The sequence below is a fragment of the Cydia strobilella genome, chromosome 10, assembly GCF_947568885.1.
Source record: "Cydia strobilella chromosome 10, ilCydStro3.1, whole genome shotgun sequence".
Taxonomy (NCBI): domain Eukaryota; kingdom Metazoa; phylum Arthropoda; class Insecta; order Lepidoptera; family Tortricidae; genus Cydia; species Cydia strobilella.
In genome coordinates, this window is record NC_086050.1 from 6,153,557 (window position 1) to 6,180,454 (window position 26,898).

Consider the following 26,898-nt stretch of genomic DNA (forward strand, 5'->3'; position numbering starts at 1 on the left):
ATTATTATGGTAATAGATCCAAGAAGCTTCGTAGAACTCTTCAATAGGTACCTACAGATATTTTTATTTTGCGTACTCACATCAGATCTTGTTTAATTTTTGAGAATGGATTAATTAGTTTCTGAGAAACAATACCGTTAAATTCTTTTTTGTGCTCGTAACATTCAAAAATGAAAGAAACGTTTTAATTTTATTTTACTGCTGTTCAATTCAATCCATCATTCTTCAAACAGAATGTGACCATTATTAGAGAAAGAGATAGCAATATAGATATCTTACTCCGTATCCTGTTGTAAGACAAAGACACGAGATTTTACTTCTCAGAAGGATTCGTTCGCTTGGGCTTGGTTTCATTGGACGAGCGCTAGAAGGAGGGTGGCGCATGCGCGTTCGGCCGACGCCATCTCTAACTACTGTGCGTACTTATTCCTAGAGTGAAATGAATGCTAATTCGTGTTAAAAAGTGTAATTTATCATGTAATTATATCGCCGCCTGTGAGATAAAGTGACACCACATAGTGTTTAACCTACGCAGTGCAAGCGTAATAAAATCGCGGTCGTAAATTTGCGGAAGTTTCTTAGCTATACCAACGCATATTTTTTGCGGCCGTCTCCGCGGCCACCGCATACATCAGGCTACTTGATGGGCCTTTGTCGCCGGACCGGCTAGTGGTAATTTACTGCTTTATTATCAACCGACGCCGCCGTAGAAAGCGTGCTAAGTGAGCTAAGCGCGTTACGCGCCTATCGGCCGGACCGAGTTCGATTACGTACGATTGTTGTGGGTCAAAGACTCCGCGGTGTCGGCGCGCGTCTACTACAGTCCTACAGCTCATCGCTTATGTTTCAGATTTTACGCTTCGGTGTGAGTGTTCGCGTGATATGAATTCTGTAAAGCCCGTTTTGCCCCAGCCTGGGGCGCCGGGTGTGCAGACGAGTCCCGCGAAGGCGACTGTCGCCGGCGGCGGATTGGGCGCGGGCGGGAACTTGCCCAACCTCGGGGGCAGCCTTGTCGGGCAGAACCTTTCGCAGCCCGTGGCCGTGCCACAGCCGCTGGCGCCGTCAGCTCAGCCCCTCGCACACGCCGTGCCTTCCATGGCGCCGGTCTCCGCAAACATGGCGCAAATGGCTCAAAATATGAGTCACCACGGTAACTTATCACACGTCACTCAGAACTCTGTTCCACCTGTGGCCACCAGTCCAGCCAAGACACCAGCCAGCGCTCCATTGAGTCTTGTCCAAGACAAACCTCCAGGACCAGCTCCCTCTCAGCCCTTAGCATTGACACGGACTCCAGAGAAAAAGGAACCTGACTCAACTGTCCCAACGGCACAGTCAAATGGCACAGTTGACTCTCTAAAATCAACTGCAAATGCTCCCACCACTTTGAAACCACAAAATCCTGAACCAAGCAAATTTATTGACATTGCTAAGACATCACCAAGTACACCAAAGCCCCCTGAGAAACCTTTAAGTGCTCCTAGTACTCCTCAGAAGGCTGAACCTGCCAATGCCAACCAAGTGGCCGACCCTGCTCAGCCTAAAGTGGCCACTGCCAATGAGGCACCAGAAAAATCCCCAGCCAAACCGACTGAACCCAAGCCAGCACCAACGGCTGATGTTGCACCATCCCAAAGTGACAGTAAGCCTGTTCCAGAATCAGCTAAAGACAGTCCATGCCCTGAAAAGGCGCCAACTGCACAAAAACCTGAACAACCAGCCCAACCAGCAGCGGGAAGTGCCAAGGTACAAAATGATGTAAAACCTGAAGAGAAAAAACCAGAGCCGGAACCTGAAAAGCCAGCAGCAAAGCCAGTTGAAGAACCAGCGAAGCCAGAGGAGGCACCTAAAAAAGCAGAAACTCCTAAAAAGGAGGAGAAGCCAGTGGAAACTGCTGAAAAGCCAGTTGAAAAAGTTGAAGCGAAAAAACAAGAAAAACCAGAGGTCAAAACCCCTGCTAAACCTGAACCGAAGGCTGCGCCAAAATCTACTCTGAAGCTTGCAACAGTCACACCACCAATGAGGAAGAGAAGGCATCCAAGCCCAAGCAAGTCCACTGATGGCCCCAGTGTGGGTAAGAAGCCTGCTGAAGATCCTTCTACACCTGACTCTCGGTCCAAGAGGAATAGGAAATCGGTAAGATATCACATTTACTCTTTTTACTCTCTAGTCAGCAAATTACTTAGTTTGATTGAAGCACATAGAAAATGTATCTAAGAGTGCATACTGTATAACAAAGTACTCACTGTGGAGATAAAAAATTGATATCAAACATATGCTTATTTAGTATAGTATTTTTTCTTGACTGCAATGCAACTTTTACAATACAAATAAACTTACACTACATACACATAACATACTCATAAAGTACACATCATTTTAAAACCAATTTAAACTTAATTAATTTTTACCAAGCAGGAAAGTCTGCGAACAATGTTTTGATGAGATATTTTTATGAGGGTATAAGTAAAAAGTTGCATTTATGAGGGTATAGTCAAAAAAGTTAGCTAAAGCTCCCCTTGCATGTAGTTGTGTACCAGGGATGTTGCGGATGGCGATTTTTTGACATCCGCGGACGCGAATGCGGATGTCAAGGTTAGGCACATAAAAAATGTCAAATATTACATTTTAGTATTTTTTTATTATAAAAAACGAAACTTAGTATTTGAACAAGAATATATAGGTGCCCTACAATCGCATTACTATACTAAAGTCCAAATAAAACAAACTTTTCCGTTCTTGTCGCTGTCCATCTCAAAACTCACGTCTTGTCATGTCATCTGGCTAAAGTCACAGAATAACTAATAGTACTACCGTACAGAAAATTCACTTCTTCACAAAAGTCAAATTTAGATATAAAAATATACCTATACTCACCGCCTGCAAGCAAAATTGAAACTTATAACCGCGCAGGCGCGCACGAACCGTGAATCTTCTTTGCGCCCTGCAGTTTTATGAGTATGACCGAGCTGCGAGTGTCGGCACGGGGTTGTCACTTGACAAGTTTTTTGTACCTATACCTACTGATTTATTATTTTTAAGATAAATATGTAGGAATTACAAACGTTGATTCTGTAAACATAATTTTTTTATCCGGAGATAGTATGTCTGATTCTCACAGAAGTTTAGGTATGCCACAGAAGTATTTATTCCTTTAAAAATATAGTCCGGAATTTAAAAAAAATGTTATTTCTGCTTCCTTGTTCTTCCGTTTATTCAGACATCGGTAAACAGAACAATATCTATAGATTTAGATTTCGAAGGCATTATGTATTTTCAATTTTGCGCGAGTCGAGCGGCAACCCATTGCTATACGCCTGCCCGGGAGGCAGCTACCTAAACTGCGAAGTGACACCCCCCTGCTAAAGTGCTTAATCTACGAATCACAAAAACGAAACAAGATTCCTATTGGCTAATGACGAAATTACCTAGCACTTACGCCGCCGCTAAGATGTTCCTGCACCTACCTGTTCCACATCCGCATCCGCATTAAGCTCTGCATCGATTTTATGCGGATGCGCATGCGGATGTTGAAAATAATGCGGAAGTTCCGCGGTTGCGGATGCGGATGCGAATATTCGCAACATCCCTGTTGTGTACAGTTTACAGAAACGCGTTAAATATATTACTTAGCATTGACAATTATTTCTCATTAATCTTAAATATAAAAAATAAATTATGAGTGAACTAAATTAATCAACAAATCCCGTTATTAATGTTGGAATTCATTGAAAATAAGGGTTGGCAGACCAAGATAGTGTTGATAGATATACCGTCGTAGGGAATACTTATTTCACCAACAGTTGCCCAACAATGCCCAAAAAAATAAAGAATTGAAGAATTTTACCAAGAAACGTTATGTTACCTTAATTGCAATGTGTAAATTAGAATTAATAGAATAGAAAAACTGTACTATTGTGTGCCCTTACAGGGTGTCATGAACTGGCTATATAAAATGTAACACCTTATTATGTACATGACAATGCAATATTGAATAAATGACTAAATGACTAACGTAGTTGCGTAAAATATGTTTTAAAGTAGGTAAAAATAAAAATCGTAAAATAACCTGATTTCTCCGCTCGTCCCCAACTTCGCATAGGCATTTTTTTATTTAAACTTATTCCAAATCCTGAATGTTGATATAAAATAATTATCAAACTTCTTAGCTAAGCAAATAATGAATCTGCAAACCTTACGCCATATTACAAATTTCAAAAATGGAACATCTATCAATACACATTACTCACACAAGCAAAAGTGGCTTTAGCTAAGTTTTTTTATCTATAACCTTGGTAACTAATTATATTTAACTATAGTTTTGAAATAGGATTACTAACAATAACTTAATTAGTCTAAAGATAAAGTATAGGAAATCAAACTGATTAATTGTTATTTGGTCAGTTGCTTTGGTATTGTAAGTGTTAGTTATCAGTAGTTTAATAAGAGTTTTAAACTAGTCTATTGATGAAAAAAAAAACTGTCATAGATGTCATATATTAAAGAAAAAGTGACGAAGCCCTCCAGTGGTAAAGGCTGGATTCGAACCGGCTCCTTTAGCTATCGCGGCTAACGCCATGAACCCCTAGGCCACCTCGCCACGGCGGTATTGATGTTTAAAATATTTTGCCATGTTACCTCAAAGGGCCACATTGAAAAAAACCTAATAATGTTATTAAATTGTGGCATCTACAAAAGCTATCATTTGTAAATCATAACAAAATATTTTTGCCTAAAAAAAGCCACCCCCCTATTATTAGGGACGTTAGCACAACACATAAAGATCACATACAGAAACTATGTAACAAACTCTCTTCGGCAAATTTTGCGTTACTTAAACTAAAACCTTTAATAAATTCGGAAACTTTAAAGATGGTCTACTATGCGTATATCCAATCCCTAATAAATTATGCAATAACTATATGGGGCAATGCATTGGACATTCAAAAAGTGCTAGTACTACAGAAGCGTTCTCTGAGGATCATGTGCGGTGTCAACTGACAGGACTCAGCCAAACCTCTCTTTGGAAATCTAGGCATAATGACGGTAATCTCGTTATTATCTATAATTCTTTGCTAGAAATTCACAAACAAGCGGACTCTGTTCTAAAATTATCGGATATACACAATTATAACACGCGATCCAGGCACAAATTGCTTCTACCAAAGGTGCGGCTTAAAAAATGACAAAAACAGGGTGTTTACTTAAAAATCAAAATGTTCAAGAAACTGCCATTGGAAATAACTAACCAGCCAATAAATAGCTTTAAAACTAAAATATCTAATTATTTCAGGAAGCATGCCTTCTACTCTGTGACCAAATATTTAAACTGTAATATTGACATGAATAACTTTGCATAATGTTAAATAGGCGATTGAAGGGATTTTTTTTAATTATTGTCAATGTAATGTACTTATTTTAAGTATCTAACTCTTGTAACGACATACCATGTAATGCACATATTATTTTATGGTAAATAAATGAAAATGAAAAATAGCTTAATTTAGGGTGGTGTTATATATAACACATAGGGAGTACAGGAAGGCTAGGGATAGGCAGGGCACCACGTCTGTCAGATACATAACTAGTTCAATTCATGAACCTATTAAGGTAAGGCTAAAATATTGACAATAATATTGTAATTTCAGGTGCAACTATACCAGTCTCCAACTCCTGAGATTGCCATGGCAACCAAGCTGTCTGCCTCTGCTGGAAGATCAACCCCAACTAAACCCAATGATGACAAGCTTATTGTGTTTTACAAGTAAGTCTATTTATGAATCTTATGATAAGAAGTATGTCTATGTCAACCTGGCAAATTTTAGTCTCCACCTCCATAGATGATCCAGTGATCAGAATAGGCAGAGTATATTTTTATTTCCTTATATTCGTATATTCGCTGCATTGGGTATGGTCTTGGTGGCTCAGATGATAGAGCACTGTACTAGTGATCCAGTGGTCGTGGGTTCAAGTCCCACCCAAGACAGTGAATTTTTCCACTCTCGTTTCTGCTTAATACAAAATTAATTTATGTATATACGATTGTGGAGGTATACGATATATGGATCCGTATTGTCTGAAATAAATGTCTCCTGGAAACTTATTAAGTAATTTTTTTGCATAGTATGCTCATAGATCTTACTACTAAAAAGGACCTGGAGGTTCATAAAATATATATGTAACAGAAAAATGGTATACAATAAGCATAAGCCTAGGGTATTAGGATACATACAATATGAAGTAATAGTACATCATTAATACATACTATACAATGAAATTTTGTAATAAAAATATTAATTATAGTGATGGTCAAGAAGGAAGTATAGAATTCTTAAATGTGTGGGACCAAAAACTACATAAAAATCGACGAACTTTAGCTATCAAAATTATAACGATGCATTCCACGAGAATGTCCCTTACGAAATGCCGTTCTTCTAATAGTTCTGAAAAGGCTGAGAAGATAATATTGGGTCTAGTAATATTTCATGATCATGACTTTGCTAACAAATTGGCAGTATATTCTCTATGGAGATTTGATTGAATTAGCTGCCATACAAGGCAAAAGCATTTCGTAAGGGACATTCTCGTGGAATGCCCATAATCTTAGAGAGTAGGTAATTGCAAGAGTATATTAAGTGATATGTGAAAGGGATCAATCCTGCTCAGATGTCTATTACAATAATTGGGCACTCGTCATGTGCTGCGCATATTTCTTGCGAGCGAAACTAACATGAAAAACCGGCCAAGTGCGAGTCGGACTCGCGCACGAAGGGTTCCGTACCATTACGCAAAAAACGGCAAAAACACTTAAATATTTATTTTATTCTGTTTTTAGTATTTTTTTATTATAGCGACAACAGAAATACATCATCTGTGAAAATTGTCTGTCTAGCTATCACGGTTTATGAGATACAGCCTGGTGACAGACGGACAGCGAAGTCTTAGTAATAGGGTCCCGTTTTTACCCTTTGGGTACGGAACCCTAAAAAAGTGGCCTAGAACGTAAGGGGCGGTGCGGACCACTAAAAAGCATATATATGTTATAAATGAAGTAAAATGAATAAATAAATAATAAATAAATCCGTTTATTTAAAAGACAACATAGGTCCACACATTACAAATAATGCATCCCCTGTTTTTGTTCAATAGCCTCAAAATTTCAAAATAAAACAACCAGTGATATAAATGTTTTTTTTTGTACAAATCAATTTAAATACATATGAACCTGACACAGATCAATATAAAACAATAATTTGGAAATTCACTTACAAAATCTTATATACCTAGTATATGGAAACATGCAAATAAGAAAAAAACTTGATAAACACAATTTTTTGTATGTATGCGTGAGTGTACTGTTTTGTTTGTGTTGTAAGAGTTTGTGTGTTTACCCAATGTGTGTATGTGAAAGGGTTAATGTATGTGATTTACTGTATATGCCTGTGACATATGGACGGACAGATATCAATATGTCATTGTCTATTTGATATCATATAACCACAAAAATGCTCAATGTTGAGTGTATCAACTTTACATTGTAATAACTAATAAGTTGCAAGGTCTTCATAATAAGTTCATATGTAATTTATACGGTTTGTTATCGCATTCTATGGCTGAGTCATTTTCGTTAACCCTTAACTCCCTTAAGTGCATGTTTTTTTTTTTATGCCCGAGATTAATATACGTGTTACGTAATTGTTTGCTAATTATGGGAAAAATGGTAAAAAGATTATAACATCGATTTTCACTGCGAAATCAGTGTTAGAATTTGCATAGCCTAAATCATATTTATGTAAATATACCTATATAATTTTCAGTAAGAGATAAATGAAAAAATTTACTACCATCAGAAAGGTACACTATTTCTACCTATGATAAAGGTTTTTAAATATGAAATAATTACAAACCCAAAAAATAAAACAACGTTCAAAATCACACTTACTAAAAATCATCAACTTCTGGATTTTTCCAAGTTTTCCGACATTTCGTCTTAAAACTAATGTAATTTTTATAAATTAAAATACTGCGTAACTTTAAGTAAAAAATCGGAAAACGGTTTAGTTTTACTTTTTTTTTTTTTTTGACTAGCCCATTATGGTGTCCCACTGCTGGGCAAAGGCCTCTCCCCTTGTCTTCCACGACTCCCGATATAGTTTTACTATATTGAAATAATATATAGGAACAAATAGATTTTATCTAATTATGTATAAAATTAGATGTTGATATGTTGCGTAGGCTGCATCCTACACTGTGCATTTAAGGGTTAAGGAGGGACAACATGAATATTTCGGCAATTATGATCATGTTTGTTGCTGGCATCAAACATTCTTCTATTCAGTTCATGTGGTTTTATGAACAAGACATTACCATGAAATGCCTGTATAGAGTTATTAGACCAAGACAAGTCTGCAACGATTTTAATAGCACACGCAGTGCAAGTGTTATTTATCTATCTATCTATAAATTCACATGTCCTGTGTTGACTGACTGACTGATTCATCAACGCAGAGCCGAAACTACAAAAGCTAGAAAGTTGAAATTTGCACACTAGGTTGCATTTATAAAGTATACTTACATGAGACTTATCTGTTTATTAGACTTATCTTAGCTTCTTAAAGCGATTATGAAAAATTCAACACCTAAGGGGGTTAAAAAGGGGTTTGAACGTTTGTATGACGTTAGTTTTATTTTAAGATAGGAACTTGAAACTGTAAAGGTATTATATTAAAATAGAAGAAAAGTAATTCCTAGTTTTTTGGAAATTCATCCCCTAAGGTGGCGAAAAAGGTTAAATTGTATATGAATCTGTATATAAAAGCATCTTATTAGAATACAAGATAAAATGATTCCAGCGTTTTTAAAAATTCATCCTTTAAAAGGCTTAAAAAGGGGTCGAAAATGTGTATTCTTCGTATGTCAAATTTTATTTTAAGCTAGGAACTTGAAACTTCGTAAAAAGGTATGTTATAAAAAGAGAAGAAAACTAATTTTAGCGTTTTTGAACATTTATCCCCCAAGGGCCCTAAGGTGGTGAATCAATCAAACATCAAACATTTTTTTGAGCGCGGGACTTGGATCTTTGTATAAAGACATATTATTAGTTAGAAAACAGAAAAATATTTTCAGCGCTTTTAAAAATTCATCCCCTAAAAGGGTTAAAAGGGGCTAAAAGTTTGTTTGGAGATCAATCATTTTTGTGAATGCGGGACTTGAATTTTTATTATTAGAATACAAGAAAAGTAATTTCAACGTTTTTAGAAATTTATTCCCTAAGGGAGTTAAAATGGGTTGAAAGTTTGCATCGGGAGCGAACTGGATAGTGGATGTGAAAATCTTACGGGATTATATCAAGAACAATTTTTTTTTTGTTAGGGGCTTGATACTTTGTAGACAGTGACAGACAATTATTAACATATGATTAACCGTCCATCCCTACTGCTATCTTTTGCTGCATAATGTTCTATGCTCATGTAAAATATATAACGACCAATATACAAATCCACGCGTACAAAGTCGCGGGCAACAGCTAGTTCGTCTAAATTTCATAGAAGTTTGATGTTAAAAATAACACATGCACTGCGTGTGACATCAAAATCGTCGCAGACTTATTTTGGTCTAACTCTAGGTACTTCATTTTATGCATAACGGCTAGTTTTATGAGTTATGATGACATGGGTTATCAAAAGGTTCTTGGACTTTGTAGATATAGATACGATGACGTCATCTAGATAAAACCAATGCATTTTTTAAGCGTAGTTTCTAGTAAACACATCTTAAAAATACTTAAGTAGAAGGACATTCCTCATACGGTTTCTCTTACCCTGATCAAAATAAACTATGTTTCTCTTATTCCACCTCACCTTATTTAATTCCTCATACAGTTTCTCTTACCCTGAGCAAAATAAACTGTTTCTCTTATTCCACCTGACCTAATTACCTTTTTTTCTATGTATACATATACTATACAATAAGTATTTAAGTCTTCACGACGCTTCAGTATATGTCAGAATATACGACTTGCATCATGAAAATTAAAAAAAATTATTGTATAAATTTAAATATACAGTAAATCACGACCCTGTGCCCTGAGCTAGGAAACCCTGTGTTACAGGACCCAGTTTCGTTATACTAGTTTCTTACTAGGTATATATTTGTACAAATTGCACAGTTACATTGAAACTTACAGATAACTATGCATATTTTAACATATACATATTTATGTTATTATTTCTAAGCTGCGTGTGTACGAGTGTTTGTTTGTGTAAAAATGCACACTGCACGCAGCACGCATAAACTGAACAGCTATTTACCGAGGTTAGGGTGGTTCGAAAAACCTTTTTCTAATTTACCGACGGGGAAACCTCTTATTTTGTTAGACTTATTATGCTGATAAAATACACCAAGTTTTGAAACTATATCTCCACTACAAGGGGGTGCTCAACCACTTTGAAATTTTGTATGTTGTATGAAATCCATAAAAAACTGTCACTGTTTTTTCAATGTTTTTTTGTGACACACTTTGTGTTTGTTTTATTGCTGACTGTACTTCTTCTTATTTGCATGTCTATCGAGTATCAAGCTTTCTAATGAGCCTAAACTTGATGTGTTTGTGTTTTTCCATCGAGGAGTTCCTTTGGCTACCTACCGGCTGCATCATCAGAACACCTCCATGTTAGCATATTATTGCATCGTCATCGTCACCGGAATTACGACAGTACTCAAAATTTCAACTGAATCAAATACCGGGAAGTGGTTCAAATTTTAGTTACAAGATTTGAAGCACTATATATACAAAGGTATATACGCAGTGAAGCTAAATAAAAGTGTGTAATAATAAAAGTTTCTAAAAACGTTTTTATTTCTATTTTTTATAATTTAAAAAAAAAAAAATTATAATACACCCCGACGTTTCGAACCCTTTTTTTTGTAAGTAATTTATTTATATTTACAAGAACGGTTTACACCAATTAGCTTCATGCATGAAGTTTATATTTGAACGAAATATGTTTTATTCGGATGTTTGTTACCGTCATATCATGTTACAAATGCATTTCCGTTTTTAAATTACCATTTAATTACTTAAAATTATAAATAAAAAGTACAAAAATTTGCCCGCGAAAAGCTAGTGAGCGAAACGCTCGAAACGCCACGTGACGTCACGCGTTCGACAGATTAGTGTCATTAGTAGCAAACGTCAGTTGGGCCGCCCAACGTGTAACGTCATCACGCTCTGTCGAATTCGCGCCAAAAATTATGAGCGTTTCAACCGCTCAAAAATTTTCGACATTTTAAATATTTTTTAATAAAATAATGTTAAGGTTTACAAAAGTATTTTTATCATTTCCGGTGTTCCAACGATATAAATTATGAATCCAAAAATAAAAATAAATTCATGCATGGAGCTAATTACACTTCTACTAATTTTCGAGATAGAGACCCACCAATTTTGGGTATTTTATGTATAAGCTAATATTCTATAACATATATTTTTTTCAAAAATATTCACTTGGATCAACATAGCCGGCGGCCGCGCGCGTCACAAAATCGGTCGGCGGCGGCGGCGAATCGGAAATTATACCGAAAAATCATTTTTTTGCTGTAAGAACGTTATAAAATAACTGCATTTTTTATTTCAAGGATAATTTCTTGAATAATGGTATGAAAAAAGTTTTATATAGCATAAACTGTAGATAAGGGGTAATGTCGCTGAATCAGAGACGGTCTTAACCTAGGCGAGGCCCGGCCGGAAGATCTTTGCGGGGCCCCTATCTATTTAGCTAAGTAAAAAATAGGGATAGATTGTATCAGGGAAGCGTCTTGTCAACAGTCCATAGAGCCGGCGTGAGGGAAAACCAGCTTCGTCATTAATCAATATCGACCCAAGAAAACCGATTTATATTTAAAAAAGCGAGGCCCAAGGCCGAGCTCCACCTAGCACCGAAAACCTGATTCCGACGCCTCCCCATGTGAGGCCAGAGGCTGAGCTGCAGGTAAGCATAGATATAGCTTAGAATCGAACGCCAAGTGTAAGCTTGGCTAACAGACAAACGCCTGGAACGCCGATTGTGTGTAGTGTGTAGTTTTTTCATGATTATTCTTTGCGGATCCGCGGCGATGGATCCAGCAGACTGAAAACTGCGTTGGATACAGCTGGATTGCTGGATGCTCCTGATATAACTGATTTCAGACTGATTATAATTAACGAATGTTAAAATAAGTTAATGTTATTATATTATTGAGTATGTTTCACATTTATTTGTATTTCTGATATTATTCTATGTAAATTACCACTCTGTCACGCAGGTGCTTATACTCTGTCGCATTTTTGTTCCTTGTATCGGCAAGACGATTTTCCCTTTTATACGTTAAATGTAAGTTGATTATAATAATTATAGAAACATAACTTTAAAACCAGTAACAATGACATATTTTACAGAAAAGTAAATATTTTAATGCATATTTCGCTGTTTTGTGACGGAGTGGTATTTAATCATTTAGTTTAGAATATTGTTTCTGTTTAAAAATAAGCTGTAGATAAAAAAAAAACCTAAAATGTTTGAAAAACGCTTAAACAATTGATTTTTTTGCTGATAAAAACTACAAAAAATACATTTAAATTGTGACAGAGTTGTTTAAGAGGCCGTAGTCGATTTTGGAGCAAAAATGTAAAATTGATAGATTTAGTCGTTAAAATTATACACGTTTTGTTACGTAATATCTAAATAACAAGTATTGATTTCCATTAGCACGTCTTCTCATCTTGCCTTTTAATAATGAGGTCGCGAGCGTGCGTCACCGGTAATGCATGAAGAAAAAGGGCAGTTTTTAAAAATGCATCAAAAAATCATGGTGGTAAATTATACAAATTGATGTATAAGAATAGTTTCAGCAAATGTTGTAGATTGTTTAAGTATCAAAATTAAGTTGAAATTAAGTCGATTTTTAGAGAAATTGTCATTTGTTTTGAAGTAATTTCTGGAGAAAATTGATTTCGTCTAACTTTCATTTACACTACTTCAAAGTCATAATAATAAAAATGTAGTCTGATAAACGTCCAGTACAGGATATGTGTAATACAAAATTACCATGTTTAGCCGTCCAAATATTACGAAATTTACAAATAAGAGCGACAAAATCAGTGCTTTACGCGCGTTTACCTAAACGTCCATCAGAAAAGCAAACATTACTAATTTAGTGAGTCTGTTTTCAAAAAATTGATCTGATAAAAGGTAAGATAAGAAGACGTGCTAATAGAAACCAGTACTTGTTATTTGAATTAGGTAACAAAAGGTGTAAAATTTCACGGACTAAATCTATCAATTTTACATTTTTGCGACTAAAATCGACACCGGCCTCTTAATTTTTACACCTTTGATTAGAAAATTTAAAATTACACAATAGTGCATCAATAAACCCCATTGCTAGTTATGTTATTGTAATAATCGTGGATTAAGTACCTATTCCGTATTGATACAAAATGATTGTTTACAACTTTTAATTTTTATTTTATTAGTGCCAAATTGCATTGAAATAAGACAACGAAAAGACTTACGAAACCATTTTTGACCAAGCTGAAAGAGAGACCTTCGCTAACGCTCATTCAATTATGGCAAAATTCAAATATTTTTTAGTACAGCGTCGGATCTAGTGTACCTACACTAGACGCTGTATTCGTCAGTTTAATTTGGCTGTCTCCATTACAGAAACGAATACCTAGCGGTCCGAAACGCCGAAGGTGGTTTTTATGTCTGCCAGGCCACGCAGAATGTGTACCGCACCACACGCAAGATCAAAATCCGCTGGTTGTCCCAGGACAAGACCGCGGACCCGTCCGGGGAGACTTACAAACCGGACTTCTATGATGTCACTGGTAAGTTAGGACAAGTGCCACGCAGAATATGTATAGGTACAGGACCGCCGCTAGATCAAGATCCCTTGGCTGTCTCAGGATAAGACCGCAGATGCGTCCGGGAAAACGTACAAACTGAACTTCTGTAAGCATTTATTGCGCCTGAGTTTAAAACTTCAAATGCGATCCGGCGGCTATAGGCTGTGACAGACGGACAGACAGACAGACGCACGAGTGATCCTATAAGGGTTTCGTTTTTTCCTTTTGAGGTACGGAACCCTAAAAATACATTGTTTAAATTGTGTAATGCACGGAACCCTTGGAACGCGAGTCCGACTCGCACTTGGCCGGTTTTTAGGAACAAGTTTTAATACCTTTTTGTTTCAGACATGGAGTGCGTGCTAACAACGTTGTCCCTGGCGCGAGCGCCTGGTGGCGGCGGTGCGCAGATCCTCAAGCCGGCCGAGCAGGCGCGGGCTCGCTCCATACTGGAGCGCGCGCTGCAGGCTGAGCATGGCGACGCCAAGCCCGCCGTCACCGAGGAGCACCCGGACGGCTGTGAGTACTGACCTGACAACACCCGACGCTTTACGCAAAATAGGCACTCGTCGTCGAGTTGCGGAAACCTGCCCGTGCTACAATACTATACAAGATCCGACCGAGGTTGCTTACTACCAAGACAAAGTGCTACTACCCTATGTTTCGTAAAACAAATGCTGCTATTTAAATAAATAAAAAATAGGAGTGCTATTTAAATCATGTATGTATGTATGTATAAACTCTTTATTGTACAAAACACAGAACACAAATATGGCACAGAAATAGGCAGTACATAGGCGAACTTATCCCTTTAAGGGATCATTTATATTGATTTTTCATTTATCTAGATTGGATTGAATGCCGACCCAGTCGGTGTATGTTCACTATCCAAATATTCAAGTTATATGGATGGACTAGCTGTTGCCTATTACGACTTCGTTCGCGTGGATTTATTTCACACTTCCAACCCCTTTTTAATTTCTAACCCTATTAGGGGATGAATTTTCAAAAGCACTGAAATTATATTTCGTACTTTCTAATATTTTTTCTTTCCTTCGAATTTCAATGACCTCAAATCGTCCCCGTTACAAACTTTTAACCCCCTCAGAGATAGTATTTACAAAAACGCTGAATTTAATTTTCTTGTATTTTAATGATCGAAATAGCTTTTTTCGAGGTTTCTAGTTCCCAGCTTAAAATAAAACTTTTGCCTTATACAAAATTTCATCCCCTTTTACCCCTCTTTGGGGTTGAATTTTCAGAACCGCTGAAATTAGTTTTCTTGTATTTTAATAAAATATATTTTTACGAAATTTCAAATTTCTAGCTTAAAATAAAACTTGAACCCCATACAAACTTCCATCCCCTTTTTTACCCCCTTAGTTCTCAAAATCGCTTCTTTATCTCTGGTACACATTATAAACCTGGTGTAAAAATCTCATCTCATCTCTCTCTAGCTTTTGTAGTTTCGGCTCTGCGTTGATGAATCAGTCAGGCAGTCAGGACACACACATTTATTATATGGATGGATATATTTATATGTTATAGATACACTAGTTTGCCATGCTCTCTCAATATCCTATAATCTGTGCCATTCTCAATCAAAAGGGTACTTATTGTCGGTTGTCAATAAGGCGCTATTTCCTTATAGCTTTAATTTGAAATCAACCCTATCTACAAGCGACAATGTGGTACCTTTTGGTTGAAAACGTCACATTATTATATTTGACTTAAGCTGTGTTTAGCTGTAAGCTACATCGTCAAAGGTTAGAGGGAAAAGTCCGTCTACTAGTGTACTTACAGGACATTTTTGGGTGAATATTCGGGGTTTTTAACTTGTCAACAAATGTAAAAGAAAAATGGTATTGCTGCTGAGTACATTTTATCAAAATTAATGCGTATTGCTCCCCTAATTGTGATAATAATCTTGCTGAGAAGAACGCCGCTAAAATTCGCCTTTTAAGTCTTCTCTATTTACGAAACTAACATAAAGATCATCCCACAGTGGACCTGTCGCTATACACTGACGAGTCGCAGCTAGAAAAGAAGTCGCGCAAGCGAAGCGCGTCCAAGTCCTCCCCCGGCAAGCCCTCCCCCCGCAAGTCCTCCCCGCGCCAAGCCGATACACAAGTGAGTACTCGCAAACTTTACCATGTTTGTACTAACGTAACGTTTATGGAGCCAATGTACACCGACACTTGAAGCGTACTTACCCGAGGAGCATGCTTGAGGGAGATGCCGCGATCCGACCTCTCACTCTAACGCATAGCCGCTTGCTGTTACCGTGCGAACATTTTGAAGATTGGTGTAAGGACTTTGTTAGCTTGGACGTATCTTATGATATAGTTCGTCAAGCAAATCTTGTCAGTAGAAAAAGGCGGCAAATGTCGCGCCGTTTTCTACTGACAAGATTTCTTTTAAATTATTTATTTTAAAATTACAAAAAATATATATTTATGATTTTCAAAATGAGCTCTTTTCATTTGATATATGTATAATGATATAGTCTGAAAAACTTTATTTTTTATTTTCTTATTTACCCCCCAAAAGTGGCCCCCATTTTTAAAATTAATTTGTTTACCTTACGTGTCATGTTACAAGTTACAAACTTACTGTCTACCAAATTTCAACTTAATTGGTCTAGTAGTTTTGGAGAAAATGGACTGTGACAGACGGACAGACAGACAGACTCACGAGTGATCCTATAACGAGGGTTCCGTTTTTTCCTTTTGAGGTACGGAACCCTAAAAATCGAGAACGGCTGCAGAAGTAAAGGTTATTTCGTCGGAAAAAATTATATTTAAAAAAATGTAATATAGTTCCTTGCACTGATATAAAATTAATGAAATTTCATATCGATTTCGAAGGTTGTTATAGTAAGTTAACTAATACAGTCTGCGCCTAAACGTATTATTAAATTATTTGCACATATTTCGTGTGCATTGGCTCTTGGCTCCTGGGGTGTAATTAATGCACTAACAGCAACACAATTAACTGGCCATTGACGTACCTTATCTCGATGCAATAAGGTATACAATAGCTCAATTAAGTGTGTCGAATTGGCACATAGTCATTAATCATCATACATCGGGGTTTTCGGTGCGGGAATGAATTGAGGAACTAATAAACAGATAGGTTAGTCTGAGAAAACATCATATTATGCCTAATGAATAACGACCTCTCTGTGACACACACTATGATACAATTTTATTTTCACCACACAAGCTCGTAAAAACCCTCTTTATCTTTTAAAAACGGAAGAGAAAGTTGCATTTTATCCACAAGAGTGTCTAAGTGATTGGATGCAAAATTTGAGTTGATTTCTGATGCCGGCGAGTAGAATTGACTTTCAAATGATGATTTTGAATGATAGGTATTAAATAACGTTCAGTTTAATTTGATTTGTAATGTTATATAGTTATTATTTTCCTAGCGTTGGTGTAGTGAAAAATAAAAAATATATTTCACTTTGTAGAAAAGTTTGATTAAATATACAAAATATATATTATTTTTTAATTTAATATTTTGTTTAATTAATTATTTATTAGGTAGAAATCTGCTAGTGTACATTCTGCTTCTTAAGTCAATACCTAATCTTTAGCCAATGTCAAACATTCCCGCACCAAAAACCCCGATGTATGTTAACCTTTTCGACGCCGTGTCAAACACAAAAGCTGTCATCCAGACGCCACGTCACCGAAGTTTCAAAACTTAAATTGAACTTTATGCATATGCACGTAGGTCTGTTGCTCTGTGGTCTATGACCGATTAATCGGTCTTTGGCGTTGAACCTACGGTGCGTATATATCGGTCATTGGTGTCCAAAAGGTTAATCATTAACATGCTTGCCGCTTGACGTAACACGTACATTTTTGATACTCATTTGGGTTTGTAAAACTCTCATTGTTCATTGGTATGTCTTGCATTAAAGTTAAAGGTAGTTGTCTGTCAGATAATAATTGATATTTTTGAAACATTCGTGCCGTGGACGTCAACTGTACTAAAATATTAATAATTAGTGTAGGAAGCCGAAATCGGCATATATAGTTGGTCAAGCAAATCTTGTCAGTAGATAAAGGCGCAAAATTCAATTTTTTTATGGGACGATAGCCCTTGGCGCCTACATTTTTAAAATTTGCCGCCTTTTTCCACTGACAAGATTTGCTTGACCAACTATAGCTCACGTTCGAGGCTATTTGGTAGATTTTGGCATGGATAAATAAATAAAGAACTGGTAATCTTCATACAAAGTCACGTTAACCTTTATTGTGTTCGATGGGCGTCACTTGGCGTGACTTAGCGAGGTGTCAGGTCCATGTATTTTGTATTTGAGTCCTTTTGGCATTGTTTATTGTACAAGATTTAGTGCGTACAACCGTCAAACGTGATGCCTCGCTGAGAGAAAGTCACGCCTTCTTTAATTACAATGATAGAGAACGAATTTAGTATTAAGGGTTCCAATCTTTGTTAGAGTCGGACCAAGATAAGTCTGCAGCGAGTTTAAGAGCACAGAGCGTGGATGTGTTATTTTAAACTAATTTTATAGACATTTGACGTTTAAGATAACACTTCTACGCTCTGTGCTATCAAATTCGCTGCAGACTTACCTTGGTCCGACTCTAGGTAACTAGTTGTGGTGGAGGTTCAATGAGGTATTGGTGTAAAATTAAGTGTCCACGGAACGAATTTATCACTTACCGAGTGAGAACTCTCAAAAGTATAACATGATAAACTGATTTTTAAGTATATTGACTAGCCAACTACCCTATCGGGTCCATAAACATAAATTTCCCTTCCAGAAGGAAGTACCGACGCCGGTAAAAAAGGCGCGTACCTCACCAAAGCGCAGCCCCAAGCGCAAAACCAAAGCGACACCGCAAAAACCACAAACCAAACGAAAATCGGCAGGTACCACGCCCATAGTGGCGACGGCAAGCAAGGTAGGCATAGTACAACGGATATATAGAAATGTACGTATCCGCAATCATCAGCATATACATTCATGTCCGAGAGTGAGTAAGAGGTGTGTGGTTTATGGATGCATGTGCCGTCTCTCTCTCGCACTAGCGGGATAGCGACACGTCTCGCTTGATTTTGAATGATTACCGGTTTCTGTGGCTCGGTTTGATGTACATAAATCTTTAGGTGAAAACTAAGGGAATGTGTTCGAATAAAGATTGAACTAAGTGGGTACCACCAATTTGGTTGTAACTACTTTGGTGGTGCACCACTTTGGTATGGGAATATTGTTTCTCAGTTGTTCCCAGTGATAAGTGATATAAAAATCCTACTTGTTACCACACTGGTAACTGGGAATAACCCGAAATTAATGAATGTCAGTGTTCATGCTTGTATTTTTAATGAGGTTGATTGAAGCAACATTAATAAATATTGTTTGTTATATACTTAATAACCTTCTGATATCTGGGTTTTAGGAGATTTTTTTTTGTTTAGTATGTAAATGGAAATATTCTGTTCACGATTACCAATTTTAGGTCGAATGTGGGTTTCAAATGTCTGGGCTAAATTATTATTAATTGAATAAGGATTTAAGGATGTACTAGTATGATCATATTTTAATTAAAATAAGGATGTACTAGTATGATCATACTTTAATTACCAGTCATCATTAAATTTTTAAAAGGTAAAATTTATTCAAGATAAGTTAAAGGTGAGTTACAGAAACCGGTATTTGATGTAAATATATATTTATAAAAGCAGATAAAGGCACTGATTTGTATTGAAATAGATGAATTTATATTCCTTTAAAAATGTTATACTGAGAAATTAGACATAGATTTATTTAAAGTTTCCAAAGTGCATGTTACGATGTTAATGCAAGTAATTGAAATATGCCAATGTATTTATATAATTTCAGTGTAACTACTCAGCATTATTTTTGGGTCGAGGTACATTATGTTCTTTATTCATTGTCATTCCACAAAATCATCACATATTAACAACAATAAATATTTATTCATGAGGGCATGAGAACGAAAATGAAGGGTGATTAACGGGCAAACCATAAATTATAATTCATTTGTTTATATGATATCAAACAAAATTGGTTACTTTATCCAGGCCTGAATATTCATTTTACACAGACATTGTAGACAGTCAATATTATATTTATAGTAATAGTTTGGTCTCACATAAGAAAAAAAATTAGGGAAAAACTACGTCTAAACTGCATAGGTATTTATGCCCACTATTAAGTACTCGAAAAATTTAAATTTATTAGAATCAAAGATAGATATAACTCCGTGATAGATGGATACAGACTAAAGAAAAAACGTGCCTCGAAAATCAAGAAAATTTGATTTGCGATCAGATGGCCCCACTACCTTTGGCCTACTCTCGAATAGATGGCGTTGACGGTTTCGTTTATTATTTAACCATTTTAACGCATATCAGTGAAAGAACATGGGTCAAAATCATATAAAAATAATTGATGCTGTAAAAAAAAAAATCATTTATCCATATATAAATACATTTTTTGATATTTTTATTTTTAGTTTTAATCGTGTGTCGATAGATGGCAGTGAATTTACTGTGGCTACAAAATTAACTATGACAGTACCGCTCTTTCCTATTGTATCATCTTTGATTAGAAATTAGAAATTTATTATTTATGGCAATATGTGGCCATTATCCATCTTCCTCTAGCATGCCAAGTAAGAGTGAGACAGTGATAATGGCGGTTACTCGTCTTCGTTAAAATGATGCGCGTTTAGACAACCATATAAGGGACCTGTCCGATCGCCGACGAAGAAGCGACAAGAAACGTCTCCAACAAAACCATTAGCTTCATATTTGTATGCAGGGGTGCTATGCTAAGACTTGCTGATAGACCCCATGTTGTAAGTAATAGTAGATTATACACCGAGGGGAAAAAGCACTTTTTTGTAAATGCTGAGTAAATGAGGGACTCCAGATTTAAGCCCCGAGCCTAGCGAGGGTGTTACTTGGTAATTCCTGAGCGAAGCGAGGGAATTAAAACGGAGTCCTGAGTGCAGCGAGGAATTCAAGCTCGCCCAAGACGAACACAACTTTATCCCAAAGGAGAATACTCTACTTTTCTCATCTTTTGCGAGACAATAAAAAGCAAGGCTACTTACTAGAAACGTTTTATTAAAACTCAAAGTACCTTATTTAAAAAAAAACGTACAATTTATAATCTTTCAACTTCAACCTCCTGCTAATACTGCAGCGTTTTTCAACACTCGCGGCTTTTGTTTTTTTTTCTTTGTCTTGCGTATATGGCTTGTAGTGGCCAGTTCGATTTTCAAATAAGTTCCAATTTCGCCGGGTTGTACTAAATCTCATTATAACCCGCCGGGTCATAATATGGTATTGAATCTCATTATAACCCGCTGGTTAATAATGAGATTTGAATTCGTGTGAAAAATTGTTCCATGTAGGAGTACAGCAATAATTACTTACTTTAGGTGAGGTTTGCATGATATATAATTGGGCAATGTCGAGCATGTGGTGTTAATAGTACATTATTGTCGAGGCTCGGAAGTAGCTACTTGCTGGCTGAGGATTCGTTTTAAACGGACGACCTTGGGAGTCCGTTTAATTGAATCCGAAGCCAGCAAGTAGCCTTCCAGCCGAGACATATATAGTGCTTTTCTCAAAAATGGCGCAATAAATACAAATATAATAGAAATATTTTACAGAAGCAACGTTCTTATGTATATATTTTCACAGAAAAAAGTAAAAAGATTTGCTTTGCCGCCGTTTTATTAAAAATGGAAGTGTATTTTTCTGCTGAAATTACGCCAACCTATTTGAGACACCTAAATAGTCGCGGTACCAACATTATAATAATAAGTACTGATCATCTGTTTGGCTGTTTAATGGACCTATGCCTTTATTTGATATGGTCACTTCAACTTTTAAAAAGTTTGCAACTCTACAAATAATGGAATTTGTATGCAACATTGCAGTCCCGAAATCGAGACTGCAATGTTTTTAACTTTTTAATTTTTGACTGACCATAAACTACGCACTTCGCGACCTACTTTTTAACCGGCAACGTCGACTTTGCCGTCCATTTTTGAGAAAAATATATTGACTGTTCAGTACTCCTTCCGTCCGTACTGCCGTCATTAACTTTTTCTTTCTCATCGCTTCTCGCAAATCGTCGGCAGTGGGACAGGTACAGTCAAATAATTTAATTTCCGTACCATTTCGTACCTTGTCACAGTGACAATCAATATTCAAGTCGCTAGAGACCTCATACTATTGTCACTGTGACAAGTATGGGTACCCCAGTTTGGCACTGACATAAACGCTATCGAGAACGTAACTTACTTTCTATGCATCGCGCTCGTACTCGCATAATAGTGCGAGCGAGATGTATAGAAAGTAAATTACGTACGTAGAGTTAGACCAACAAAAGTGTTCTGTGCTGTCAAAATCTCTGCAGACTTGTCTTGGTTTGACTCTAGATTAGCGTATGTCAGTTGACAGTGTCAGGTACGAAATGGTACTGAAATTAAATTCCTTGACCATACTTGAAATTAGGCGCTATTTTAAGAGTTCGTTATTTTCGAAGAAATCTTAGCTTTTTAATCCGAATTGAGGCGCCTCAAATAATAAATTGCGAATAGTACGAGCTCGTCCTTCTTCTAATGGTCTTGTAAAGTATTTTAATATTTTTACTATAAAATGTCTTTGAAGTCTATGCTAAAAATAGTTTTTATATATCTTACATCGAACCAAATGCTATCTCCCCACGCAGAGAAGAGGTCCTTAAGCAAGCCTACTTCTTACATGTCTTCTTGAGCAATTTTTTAATCAGGCATCATTATATGTGCCATTTTCAACCAAAAGGGTACTTATTGTCGCTTGTCAGTAAGGCGCTATTTCCATATAGCTTCAATTAGAAATCAACCTTATCAACAAGCGACAATGTGGTACTTTTTGGTTGAAAACGTCACATATACATGGCATTATAATGTAAAGTGCAGTCGGTTATTTTTTTCCAAAGGTTAAATTAAATGGCATTGAGAGTATTTTCTGTTATATTTTATATATGCCATAAGTTAGACGATTTTTTTTTATTTCGAAACGCGTTAACATTGGCTCTTTCCTTGAATAGCAGTCGAAAGACTAGGAAACTTTAACGACTTACTGCTGAAACCCAAATTTTGAAAAAATCTACTTTTATCGTTTTCCCCCTGGAAACTAAGGAATAGTTCTAATTCTTTTCGATAGACATGTCTGAAGTAGCTTGCTAATCGAGCATTTCCAAACGGGAGGTGGTCGGGTCGCTACGACGCTCTCGATGTTTATTTGATTGATCATAATAACTTCATTCACTCTCACCCATCATTGCTTGCTTGTTGTGTTTTTCTACATTTATACAAATTCTTTTTCTGATGGTTTGCCTTTCCTTTTATATTTTGCTGTTTTATAGAATTTTCCTATATACAGCATGTTCGTATTGCATGGAAAGTCTAAATGAGATATATTTTTAAGAAAATTTATATCAGACCAAGTAATAATCATTAAAAAGGATCAATTTCTTCGAAATTTGAAATATTGGATGTCTTTCATCATGTTCATGTTGTATTAAAATCAAAGAAATATAAATAATTAGAGCAAATCATGAACACAAGAGATTGATTCTGAAATATTTTTTATAAATTGTTAGTTATGATATGAAATACTTTCAAAATAAAATAGGCTTAACTACAGAAGAATAAACCTTCAAAACTTTTACATTCCAACCAGTCCCACCATTCCGACAAGTCCAAAAAAATTTTTTTCTTTTCGTGTCTTTTTCAGTAGGTATTAAACCTAGTGACATTTTCAGACGGCCACGGCGGTAACGGAAAAGGCAAAGGCTAAGACGCCGAAAAGGACGCCGGCCAAACAGAAGGAGACGCCGCCGCCGGCCACGCCCACGAGGGGGAGGCGGTCAATTGTGAAAGGTAAAACTTAGTGTTCGTAACGAACTTGAGTCTTCCGAGTCTCATGAAATAAAACTATGAAAACGGATTATATCGCGTATATTGAATTTATAATACGTCCCGACGTTTCGAACCCTTTACAGCGTTCGTGGTCAACGGGTGACTGATGAAAAACTACACCCACATACAAAAATAATGAACCATCATAAACTATAAACTGGGCTGGTCTTCCGAGTATATTAAATTTGAAGAATTCGACTCATTTTACGCGACTGCGCTTAATTAAAGAAACTCCGAGTCTTTTATGAGGAAATACCAGCTGAGCCCGTTCCACGAGCGTAACCGATAACATGGGAAAAACCATATGTAGCGAAAAGCGACTACGAACAGAGAACCCGCCTAGCGGGTCGCTGACAGACTGACAGTGGATGCGTTAATGTTTGTGTTTCTAATTAAACCCCTTTTCCACAGACACCAAACCCTCCCCAATCGTGCCCACGCCGTCAACGTCGACCGGTAAGACCACGCGCACGCCGCGGAAGCCCCCCGCGAAGAAATAATACGAGTCGCACCGCGGCGCCACACTGCGCGTGACCGCACGCCGAGCGCGGTGAGGAACTCTAGTGAATATTAAAACCGCTTTTACAGGTCTTCTTTCACTAAAATGGAATGAGGACTTAATATAAGATGAAACAAACATTAATCAAATGAAACATTAATATAATGGTGAATTTTAATGTTATACCTCCTCTATGTCATTAAAATGTACCACAATCTAGCAAAAATGAAATGTCGAAATTGAAAATGAACTGTTCCTATTTGGACGAAGCAACATGTGATAACGCATCACGCCATTTCATGGTTTTATGTAAATTAGTACAATAATCAACAAACACCTAAAGTACAGCAGACTTTCACTGCCAGCGCGAACTATGCGCTACGTTCCTAGCTGATATCACGCTGTTCTTAGCTTTTTTCGGTATGAAGTGGAAAAGCCGCTTTGTAACCAAAAGCGCCTACGAACAGAGAACCCGCCTGGCAGTGAATGTGTTATATACCTACGCCATTTAATCGAATTTGAGATAAAACTGGTAGATTATGTTAAGTTACTTGTATGTCTTATTCTAATTGTTCTATCAGACTAGTCTTCAGACATACAAGTGTATAGCGGTTTTTATCGTCACAGAAGACTCACTGTAGTTGTCAATTTTCTCTTCTCTTCTCGTTTTAATGAAATAATTGAAGCCAGTTGAGTAGACAAATGTTATCAAAGGTATCGTCCTCGTGGTAAGGTCGTAACATTGTGTCTTAGAAGATATTTATTTTTACAACATGGACTTGCATAATAATGTATTACATTTATATTGATTTTTTATTGTAACGACTTTATTCGCAACATGCATTTTGACAGATTTTTAATTATGTTCCAAATTGGAATAATATTGCTAATATATCTTTTAATGTTCTCTTGTTTTGTACTTATAGGTGTAAGGAAATCCGTTAGATGTGCACCTGAAATCATCTCTCGTCATTGAAAATGATAAATATTATATAACACTGTCAAAATGCCATTCTGTGAACATTGTATGCCTAATTCAAAGGAGGGAAGCTAGGCATGTCAATAATTGGCTGACTCAAGAATATCCTATTTTACCTATGTAAAACGGGATGGATGCTTTTAAGCCACGAAAACAATAGCATCCTTTATTTGCATATTTATGAGATGTTTTTATTTTATTGACTATTTGATGATGAAGTACAGTAATCATGAAGCACAATAATGATCAGGAATATTGTTATATTATAGGGAAATGCTAAGTGGAGGTAAATTATAATTATGTAATTACTTTTATACACTTTTGTGTATCATTGATCAGTTATTGGTCAGGGGCCTACTAGTGTGAAAGGCCCGGGAAAGATTATAACTCGTGTCAATGAAAGGCCACTTTATTACTTTTCAATAAGTGATTGACTGTAAGAATAATGTTTCTTTGTAACAATAAAATATGGGAAATCAAGAATTCACTTTAATTTTATTATACTAACTTTTACTAACGTATATGTAACAATTTTAGTATTCACTGTAAATATATACAATTAATATGAATGTTAACAGTCTAATTTTGCTCTTCTGGATCCAATGCTGGGGGACGATTGTCTCCTCTAGCTATAGGCAATAGATTTAAAGGTTTTTTATAAGACTAGGATAAAATTTGGAATTCTGCTAGTGTATTGATATTAGGATATGGTACTCGATCATTTCGAAGTTTTGTATAAAATCAGTACAAAGAACTAAAAAGTAATCAGAATTTAACACATTTAATTTGAAATAAGAATATATTTTGATACTATTGGTTTACTTTTATCATAATGTGCTGTCGTGAATTGAGGGGTTGTCGTTTTAACTGCAATGAGACCGAAAGAAAATGGATTGTAAGAATTAAGGTTTCTCATAGTGGCTGGCAGATCCTCAAGTCTACAGAGTAAAATGTGTATCTGTTTGGACCAAGCATAATATCGCGGATGTATTAAATACATTGAATCAATGTACAGTTGAATACTAAATGTTATGCCACTGCCTATTTTGAAACTTCTTCAATTGTAAAAATAGATAACTTAATCTATTTTTAGTTTTATACAATTTAGTTTTAATGAAAACATTCTCCCGACTTTGTTACATCACGTCTGTGAGTTGATGAGTTAAGGTTGTTTTGGCCTGCGGGCGCGCGCCGCACTGCATTTTGTTGAATGTTTCCATAAGTCTTATGTTGTTATTATACGTCGGACCCGAGTTAAGGGCGTGCGAGTGTGTGTGTTAGAAAAATAAAGTACCTACATTTTAGATGGTATTTCTAAATAGGTTAATTAAAAAGAGGATTAAGCTTAAGATATAAATTTGTGTGTGAATTTTCTGTTTATAACGTACCAAGTGGGAAATTTTTGTACCGAGCCTGTGGTACAATAGTTGTAAACATATTTTAGCGTTTTATACAAAAATATATCAGTTTGAGAGTACTATTGTAACAGAAAGTCCACAAATTACAAAATTTATATGCAATTCAGAATTAAATATAATAATTTAAGAGA

General features: G+C 36.3%; 1 protein-coding gene and 1 non-coding gene across 6 annotated transcripts; both read left to right on the plus strand.

Annotated features, from left to right (window-relative positions):
• Window positions 1–363: 363 nt before the first annotated feature.
• On the plus strand, window positions 364–26,898 carry LOC134744879 (proteoglycan 4-like). 5 transcript variants are annotated; one of them, XR_010128127.1, is made up of 9 exons: window positions 364–2,136; window positions 5,649–5,764; window positions 13,704–13,870; window positions 14,237–14,407; window positions 15,894–16,018; window positions 18,688–18,858; window positions 23,715–23,832; window positions 24,283–24,421; window positions 25,297–26,898. XR_010128127.1 is itself a non-coding variant. In XM_063678820.1 (9 exons), exons 2-9 carry the CDS (start codon window positions 883–885, stop codon window positions 24,369–24,371), a joined length of 2,211 nt encoding a protein of 736 aa, XP_063534890.1. In that variant the 5' UTR covers window positions 364–672; window positions 851–882; the 3' UTR covers window positions 24,372–26,898. The 5 variants fall into 5 exon arrangements, 4 of the variants coding, with proteins under 4 accessions (XP_063534890.1, XP_063534891.1, XP_063534892.1 ...); XM_063678820.1 differs by having other exon boundaries at window positions 364–672; window positions 851–2,136; window positions 24,283–26,898; XM_063678824.1 differs by having other exon boundaries at window positions 366–672; window positions 913–2,136; window positions 24,283–26,898.
• Window positions 5,914–5,986, plus strand: Trnat-agu (transfer RNA threonine (anticodon AGU)). The gene has a single exon. It is a non-coding gene; the product is annotated as a tRNA-Thr (tRNA).